The sequence below is a fragment of the Corapipo altera genome, unplaced genomic scaffold (assembly GCF_003945725.1).
Source record: "Corapipo altera isolate COAL_440 unplaced genomic scaffold, ASM394572v1 53, whole genome shotgun sequence".
In the NCBI taxonomy this organism is placed as follows: domain Eukaryota; kingdom Metazoa; phylum Chordata; class Aves; order Passeriformes; family Pipridae; genus Corapipo; species Corapipo altera.
In genome coordinates this window covers 1,137,769-1,147,445 of record NW_020884900.1, presented here as the reverse complement: position 1 = coordinate 1,147,445, position 9,677 = coordinate 1,137,769, and the positions used below count along the sequence as shown (strand labels likewise).

At 38.3% G+C, this 9,677-nt stretch overlaps 1 protein-coding gene across 1 annotated transcript in view; it reads right to left on the bottom strand.

Moving 5' to 3' along the window:
- Positions 1-8,044: 8,044 nt before the first annotated feature.
- The window catches only part of LOC113950149 (protein FAM13A-like), a 58,235-nt gene continuing 56,602 nt past the window's right edge, over positions 8,045-9,677 (bottom strand). Inside the window, exon 7 of the mRNA XM_027649571.1 lies at positions 8,045-8,113. Within this exon, the coding sequence (XP_027505372.1) occupies positions 8,092-8,113 (22 nt within the window). The 3' untranslated portion in view covers positions 8,045-8,091. The remainder of the gene's footprint in view (positions 8,114-9,677) is intronic.

Below are 9,677 nucleotides of genomic sequence, written 5' to 3'. Positions count from 1 at the left end.
AGGTCAGGTAACACAAAGAACAGGTTTGCACTGTATACCCTCTAAGCCTCCTTCTAATGTACAAAACATGTGTGGGTGTTTCTACCCTCTGACTCCCAGCTGGAAACACCAACAGGCTGCTCTCAGAGGGCTGGGCAAATATTCTGGGGTCCATGGAGAGCTTTGCTGGTTTACACCACCCAAGGACATTCCCCACAGTATTAATAGCCCAGCAGGATGGCCTGGTGTGCCTGAATACTTTTTGGGTATAAAGACAGACCCTTCCAATCCTTCAAATCTCTTTTTTCAAGAGAGCTTGCTTCCTACTTTCTATTTTTGTTGCACTGCAGGAAATTCAAACTGCTTCAGTCAGATTATGAAGTATTAATGTATAAACTAATCCAAGACATGAAATGCAGAACTACATTATATGCCACTTATGCCACTTAACACAAACTACTTTCTATTTATGCATTTAGATCATATTCAGAGAACTCTGAATAACCACTAACAGTTTGTGTGACACCAAGAATGATGGCTAAAATTCAGAAAGAGAATAGCAATAAATGTAGTTACAAAAATATCATCTGTGACTTAAGACTCTTGTCAGAATGAATAACCAGAACTATTTTCTTTTGGAAACAAAAAGAAATACAGGCAGATATTTAGGAGTGAATTTAGCTTTACTCTGCATTATTCTGAACATCTGAAATCTCAGAAAAACTAAAGATGACATTCCTTTCTACATCTGAAAAAACAAGGAGTCTTCATTTGCACACACAAGATAAAACTGTACAGACCCAGGATCCCACAGAGAGCATTTTAACCCCATTCACCACAGTCAGTAGCTTTATACATATGAATCTTGTTAGTCCTTTGCCAAGTGTTCGTTAATGTTGGGGGCAAGTAGGGTCAGAGGAGATGATGATGTCATTAAGTCAAAATTGATGTGTAATGTGTTTATTTATATGCCCTTTTCTGAACATGCTACATGCTTCATGTAAATCTAAACCCAAGACAGATCCAACTTCTCACAGGCCCTTCTGGAGCCCCTTCTGAGGCATGACAAAACCCTACCAAGAACTGCATTTGGATAACTTATTCCTGTCTGTCAATTCAGTATAATATTTCTTCCCAGCCATCTTTCCTCTCAAAGACAGCAAAAGCTGTCCACGTGGCAAAAAAATCATGTGGTAGGCAACAGAACAGAAACTCCTATTGGGGAACGTAATAGGAAGGTACAAACAAAATCCAGAGTAAATACAACAAATGTAAACAAACAACTACAATATAAAACACAGGTATGATGGGAAGCCAAGGGAGATCCCTTAAATTCTGGGCATTAGCTCATCTGTTTTTATGGGGGGTTGTGAAGCTCCAGTTGCTCCTTCTCAATTTCTACAATTTCTTTTTCAAGTTGTTTTCTGAATTTCTCTTCACTATAATGTATAGTCAATGACATTTTAAAACCACAGATTCAGGCCATTAACTTTTCCAATATCATGATCCATTGACATCAGAAAAGTCTCATCAGTCATGCCATATTCCCCTGCACTTGTGTGTCACCGAAATGTTGTGAATAAGCCACTGAATATTAGCAGTCGCAGTCAGTGATCAACTCCTGCTTCTACCTTGCTGTTTTAATTTCTTCTCATAGCAAGTAGTCCTCCTTTGTCTGGCTTCTATTTCTGTCCAGGCTCATGATCTATGCTAGTGTCCTACCACCTGCTATTTTCATTTACCAGAAGGACAATCCATAGCTCCTCAGCACAGACAAAAGTTTGTTCTTCCAAAGTTTGAGAACATCTTTAACTCTCAGGCTATTTTGGTTCGCTTTGGTTTTGTTTTTTGGTTTGGTTTTCTTTCCGGTAAGCAGAATATTTTTTTTTTCTTTCAGATTGAGGGAAAGACAAAGGGGACTGTATTTCACCCAAATGTACATTCTCAGCAGATTATGTCTTTCAACACAGTAAAACAGCCAGAACTGATAACAACACTCCACAGAAATTAAATAACCCTGTTACATAATATTCAGCTTCATGGCATAAAATCAGAACCCTACAGAAAATATAAGTGAACAGCACATAGATTTCTTATACACATGTTCAAATTTATCTACTCATTACTTAGAAATATTTTCTTTTGTATAGTGGTAGTCTGAGGAGGAGATGAACCCGTGGCAGTCACTGACACACAGGGAATACAGGACCTAATTTCTTTACAAAGCCAAGGGAATATCCACATAACCACACGCCATCTGTGCTTTTGCCTGTCTAGTGTTTAAGTGTGTGCACTTCTACCTGGTGAGCTGGCTCGGCTCCCCTGCTGTGGAAGGAATATCCTGAGATGGTAATGAGCTCTTGTCTGCAGGCATGCCCCATACGAGGGCCACTGGGACAACTCCTTTTCTTAGGGAACAGACTTTCTTGCTCCAAATGCCAAGATCTGAGTTCAGGCACAGCCAGACCACAGATTATCTCCCATCCATGGCACCACAGAAAAGTTCTTGAATTTCAACAGCCAATGATTTTAGTGAGGCCAAGTTTTGTAGTTCTTTCCAACTCCTAAGGGGAGGTCATCTTACAAGGACCAGGACAAAGCTCACTTAACAAGACTTTGCAAAAGAGCTTTCTTCTCATTCTGACTTAGAATGTCTCACAGAGGTCTCCAGGATCAGTGAAGTGCTGCAGCACACACAGAGGACAGCAGTCAGTGTAACAAAATGCATTCCATATTCTCTTTTTCAGTTGGTTGTTTGTTTGAATATATTCTTATCCCAGGTTAGCAATACCATTTAAGGCTCAAAAAGAATTTGAAAGCATGAATTTTCTCTGGGAAGAGCTTGTGCAACTTTACAGCAACTACTGACAGTGAATAAATGACCTCTTACACATAAATTTGGTCCCAAAGAAAACTATTTGAGACTCGAATATTTCCTGTATAGATTTGTTGAAAGGAACCAGAACCACGTGGGAAAGACATTTATGCAGGAAGCAGCTTTACCACTTTGCTATCTATTGTAATAGCTTAGCTGCAAAAGGGCAGTGAAAATTACTTTTACCTTTTAAATGCTTTGTTGTAAAGCACATTGAGTGCTTTTAATGACATCATCACATTTTCTATCTCAAATTGTCCCCTGACCCTTTGACAAACTAGAGAAAAATGTTTTGGTTTTACATTACTCAGGGAGAGTTGTAAATATAAGAAAGACATTTTCATTCTAATTTTAATAATATTTTCCATCTAGCAGTCATGCGGCATAAATCAGAAAGATTGACCAGTCATGGAAGAAAGTTTTATTTCTAGGTGAGCTATTCATTTTTAGAGAGAATTAGAGTCTTTAGAAAAATTCTCAGAAGAAGAGCCATTGAAAACTAATAAACAATACTTGAACCCCTGACTGTGATATCTTTTTTTTTTTTTAAGAATACAAGTAAAGGACATCATGACTTCCTATTAAGAAAAATGCTGACAGTACTTATTAAAAAAGAGCAATGACTATTGCAGTCTAAATGTAGGCATATTCAGGAATATTCTGAGCTACAGTAACTTCCCTCTCTCTGCTGATACTTGAAGAACTACAGCCTACATTTTCTAACCCAAATCCAGGCTCTCAAACCCACATTTAAGCACCTACACAGTTTCAGACTAATTTTAGGTAGCCACCAAACTGAAAACATTTGGCCAATACATATTCTGCTAATTTTGTGTCTGGGATGATGGTTGTAAAGGCTCTGGGATTATGCCTAACACTACAGATGTGTTGATGCATGCTCTCTACAAATATAGAAGAAAAGAACCCAACACATCCAAACTCAGCTCCAACAGTTATTAAACCATCAACCCAGTTACCATCTCAGGACATATTGGTTCTTCGCCTCCACAACCCCTTGTTTTTTCTTTTCCTCACAGATCTTCTCCACTCTGTTTAACTACTCCAAGGTTCCTGTCTCAGCCTCTGGAGGTGGCAAAAGGGCTAATGCCAGACAGGATAACTATTAATATTTCCTAGTAACCCCCACAGAAATGACCCAAACCACGGGTTGGTGGTGAGGTCCATTACTTGCCTCTCTCCTCAAGGCAACACTTGGCATACATCTCATTGCTTGTTTCATGCAATCAGCCACTTGAGTGTTTTGAAAGAATGGGCCAAATAATGACACGGTGAACTTCCCAGTGGAAAAATATATTCAGGTAGAGTAGGGAAAAGCTGTTCTCCAAAGCAGTCCTAGTCCTTAGTGCAGCATTACTCATAGCTGCGTGGAGAAACAGGAAAGCCAGATAATCTATAGCCACCAAAAAGCGAAGCGTGACTCAAGTTTGAGTGACTCATGGTTGTGACTAACCTGTTTAATAGCTCTCTTTTTAAAAAGTCAGCCTTGAAATCATTTCTGAGTGTTCTTTCTCAATTGCCTTTCATTCCATAGTTTCAAAAGGATTACCAAAGCACAATCACGGTGCAGATCTAAGCAAACCACAGCGATGCATAAATGTATTTTAAAGCTTTAAATAAAACATATAGTAAATAACTGTTAGGAAAATGTATTTGTCTAGAACCTGGAAGATTATTTCTTAGTCAAACATAAGGCAAATCCAGCAGAATGCCAGAGTGGAAGGATGAAGGGTTGAGTCATCCTGCTATCAAGCGCCTGCACTCGGCCTGCAAGTGCACTGCAACTCATCTCTCAGTCACATTATAGTTTCGTGCAGTGAATTTCAAGCAGAATAAAAAAGTAACTGAGTCCTCTCTCAGAAGCAAATGCAGCTGTGGTTGGGAACAGCAATGATTTTAAGGAGAGCCTGAGGAACAGTCATCTCCTGGCATAAAACATTTTGCATTTTTAAATCAATACAGATATTAAATCTATAAAAGAGATGAAAGTTTAGAGTCTATTCATTATTAGCACACTCTTCAATACAAGGTAAACATTCATCCTCATACACCATTATGATGAATTCCCACTATTTAAAAGCATTTATAAAACTATAACTACTGTTTCCAACTGAGATGTAGAGTAGACAAATTAATTTATTACTAGCTCATTTTTATAAAAAGTCATATGTCAAACTGCAAATAGGCAGGAGAAAAGTAACCAAATGAAACCCATTCCCCAAGTGCATCACCAAAGAAAGTTTCTTTTAATTTCAACTATTACCACAAAGTGTCCTGTCAGCCTTCTCAGCAAACAATGCTCATATCCACCCAAAGCAGCCGGAATTAACTGAAAAAAGGCTGGGGAATCAGTTGAAGAGATGTACCGAAATTGCCCATTATAAGGTGCTGTAATTCATCTGCTATTCTACTCTATCACTTGGTGAATCTATAGAGGTACCATGTTTCAAAATTACACTTACGTCTTAAACTACACATGCAATAAATCATCCATGTAACATTGCTCAAGTGTCTTTAAGCAGGTTTATCTGATATTGTCACTAATGGAAAAGAGGATTAATGGGCTTTGCTATTATTTATTACCCTTCCCTTTACTCTAGAAAATCCGGTTGCTTTCCCCAAGTTGTTGCCAAAGGCCTTGACCCAAATCCTGACCTACAGTCTCAGGCAGAAGAGGGAACAAAAGGTTTGTGCTGTCACTTGAAGGGTTAGGTAGTAACCAAGGACATATTAAATTTAATCCACACTGAAGGGGCCCTTTGACTGATTGATTAACAACTGCTATAGACCAGTCAAGCATCCCTGCCTGCTGTATGGAAGAAAATTTCTGTGTCATTTTTTACAGAAAATGTTTACTCATGTGTGCTGATGAACTCCCGAGTTTCCTCTGTCCTTAGCATCCTCACTTCTTTCCTTGTGCACTGTACACTCTTAAACAAATCCAAAACTGTCTCACACTCAACAGTATGATAAAGTGATTGCAATTAATGCAGCAGTCATTGTAATAAACCATATAATACACGCTTAGGAGTTTCATCTTATGCATCAAAGCTGCAGAGCCTCTGTATATAGTGAATATGCCAATGCACGTATATTGAAACTCTCACCCAAATACCTTTTGGCTCACAACAAAATAAAACTGTAAAATATTTCCTCAGTTTATTTTTAGGAGGTGGTCATTTCATTTTCTGGGAAAAATTACATTATGCAAAAACTGTATTATGTAACCCTACATTCATTAATATTTCATTTGTTGGCAGAAACCAGTTCCAATTTTCAAAATCCATTATGAATGTAGGGAATGATGCCCATGAAATGGGTGAGTCACAACACTGCTGCCACTTGAAATGAGTAATCATCAACTTTTTTTATGTCCTCCGATCTGTTAAAAAAAAAAAAAAAACTTTCCACTTCAACAGGAAAATTTTGAGAAATGGTAAAACTGGATACACGTGTCTTAGATTTAGTCTCAAAAAATAGTGACCTTTTCACATAGTGTTTGTAGTCTTTGCAAAATGGAATATTTACTATTAGCAGCAATCTGTTTTCACAACACTACAAAGTGCACAACTAGAAAAACATTGGGACATATCCCTTCCCATGGCAGTGAAATTACACAGAGAACATTGCATACATACAAGAGAATTACTGAGAGTTTCAGAGGGATAATGAGGAGTTCCTGCAGATCGCAGTCAGGTACCCAGACAGGCTTTTGTTACTTGGCTGCATTGTAACAGACTGCAAAACCTGCAAAGGAAAAGTCACAGCAGCTACACTTGGGCTTAATTCTCCACCTCTGTCGTACAGTGAGTTACATAGGACCTCATCAGTACCAGCACAGTTCCCTGCTCCCAAAGCACAGCCCTGGGTTGTGCACAAAATAGCCAGAGCAGCAGCAACGCTCAGCTCCAAGCTCATATGTGCATTTACCTGGAAAGCTGCCAAGCCATTAGTCTGTTAGATTGGAGACTCCTCACCCTGGAGCTCCAGGAGATGCACAGCTAAATTAGCCTCATGCAACAGAAAGTTCCACTTTGCTGTACAGATGCCCTAAAACTGCCCTGCTATCTCCTACATTTCTGTTCTATTTTCTTCACCTGCCTCATCTCCCATTTGCAGAGCTGCTGGCCTCCTCAGGCTCTCAGCAGGACAAATCTCGGAAGCTGTTACTTAAGGTGTCTCTTTGGCAATTAAAGATTTCAAGGAAATAACCTCAAAAGTTTCATATATAGGCAGACTGCCTGGTTCTTCCAGAAGTCATAAGGAGACAAGCAGAAAGTCTGCTTCCAAGGCAGGACCATTGCCATCATTTTAATTTGTCATTATAACACTGATGTAGACAGCACAATCCATTTCTTGGTGCTGAGCAGCCATCTAAGCCATGAAACATCCTAAGAATCTGAAGAACCACATGGTTCCCATGTCTCAAACCACCACCCAGCCATCTGTGTTTCTATATAAGTTTCCACAGTGTGCAGTTTTCAGAATATAAATTTTGCTACTGCTTCGGTCAACAAGATGTGTTTCTTAGCAGGAAGAATTCACCCAATTGTAGGATTAAAAACAACCACACAGCTATGAGTGTCTGAAAACCTGCCATTAATCTAGTAAAACGACCTTGTAAATCCATTACAGATACAGACACAGACAAGTGTACCTTCCTTCTATCACTCACACAAACATAAATTAAAAATATATCAACCCTACTTGAATGGAACTTTATATGGAGCTACTTTGAACTGTTTCTAACATGACTTTGCTAAATCCCTAGATACTGAATATGAGCTTGAATATTCTTTTCCAATTGCTATTCAAAGTAAGATCAAAACTGAAGAGATCTGAAGTCATAAAAAAAAAGAAAGGATGAAGAAAAGTGGTGCTGCCTCCTTAAAAATCAGCCTGAGAAAACTGAAGGGGACAAAAAAAGGTCACTGCCTGGCAGGAATGTTCTGATGCTCTGTGGTGTACTGACACTAAGTCAGTAACCTGCTAAAGCCCTTCTTGTTCCACTCACCAGGTATGTAAAAAAGCCTTTTGACTTGTGGAATCAAAGCCAGATTATGGACAAGGAAGACAGAAGAAATAGCACTGATCTTACACCTGAAAAAATTAAAAGTTAATGAATGAACATGAGCAGAAATAAAACTCAACAAAATATTGAAAAGAGTAGAAGTACCTCAGCTCATGATTGTCAAGAAGGCTGACAGAACCTGAACTGTTCAAGTGGGGTGGGAAGAGGCACTGAAAGAAAACACAGGAGAGGGGAATCAGTTTGGTCTTGCACTTGAAAAAAAGAAGACAGAGCACTGAAAAGGCTGAACCTTGATAAGTTTTCCATAAGCACAGGATGAATTAATTACGATAACAGAAATATTAGACTAGAAAAAAAAACACTGGTAGGAGCCAAGGTAAATTACCTTTCCTGTACTTATAGAGACACATAAATCCTTTTTTTCCCCAAAAAACCTGTAATAAAGTCCTGCAAACCAAACCATTTCGGTCAGAAATCTTGCGAGTAACCCACTCTTACTGTGAGGTGTAAAGACACTGTCATGCTTGACATTGTTTCCAGCTGTATCTAAAAATAGGCTGTGGGATCTCTGAAAATTTGCAAACCTAATTATTCTGGGGTAGAGGTTTGGGTTGGTAAATATGCTTGGTTTATTTTGCATCTCATTCAAAAAACTCGTGGAAGCTACACTATCGTTTTCGTTGAATTGATGCTCAGAAAGACACATGACCACAAAAAGCCATCTGGTAATTCTAGCCATGGAACCAATCCCAGGGACTGCTCTTTAACCTCAGCACCCCAGATAGTTGGGATTCAAAGCCTATGAAATAGATACACAGACAGAAACATATGCAAACACGAAAACACAATCTGCATTTCTGCTTTGTTTATATATTCATTACATTGGATTTCTGCAAGTGCAAATGATCAGTTGGTTGCATAATTATGCATGCAATACTTATTTGCATTAAATCATGATAAAACTAATGGCAATTATGTGGGAAACTGACTTTTTTCATATGTGCCTATTTTGATCTTCTGGCAGTTTGCTAATACTCTAGGGTTTAAAATATTCTATGGAGTACAGTTTATAATTTAACCTCAGTGAGTTTGGAACAATTAGAAATAATTACAGCACTGACTGATAAGAATCTGGATTAAAATTAGAATTACCATAAGATTAAAAAGAAATCTGTTTTTACCCATTTTCCTTTCTGGATGCGATAAAAACCAGTTTGACTTGAAATAAATTCTTCTACTGACAGAATTGTACGAAGACTTTTTCATGTACAACTACCTCAGATAAGCATGAGATTTACACTGTGATTTATATTTATATGAGCCACAGACAGATTTACATTTTAATACATTCTCTCCTGTTGCCGGCTGTAATTTGCAGATGTTGTGCACATAGGTTTTCAGTCTAAAAGAGAAGAAGAAATTCTGGCATGTTCAGTGTTTGGAAGACATTTATATCTACAATGATAGAGGCTAAACAGATAGGACAGATGGGCATATGACACTGGGGGACAGAAATAAGTTACCTCTCTGTTACCTGGGTACTAATCTATTTGGAAGACAGTATGTTTTCAACAGTGTATAATAAAGGAGTAATTTTCTCCAGTTAGAATAATTCTGTCCAGCTGGATTCAAATATTTCAGTAATACTTCTTAGTGGATTGAATTTTTTTCTTTAAAAATATTGGATTTTTCTCAAATGCTAGTGCATGAAATCAGAACATGCCCAGCTAATTTAATACAGTGCTTAAGAGCAATCCTTGCATGGGTTTCTAG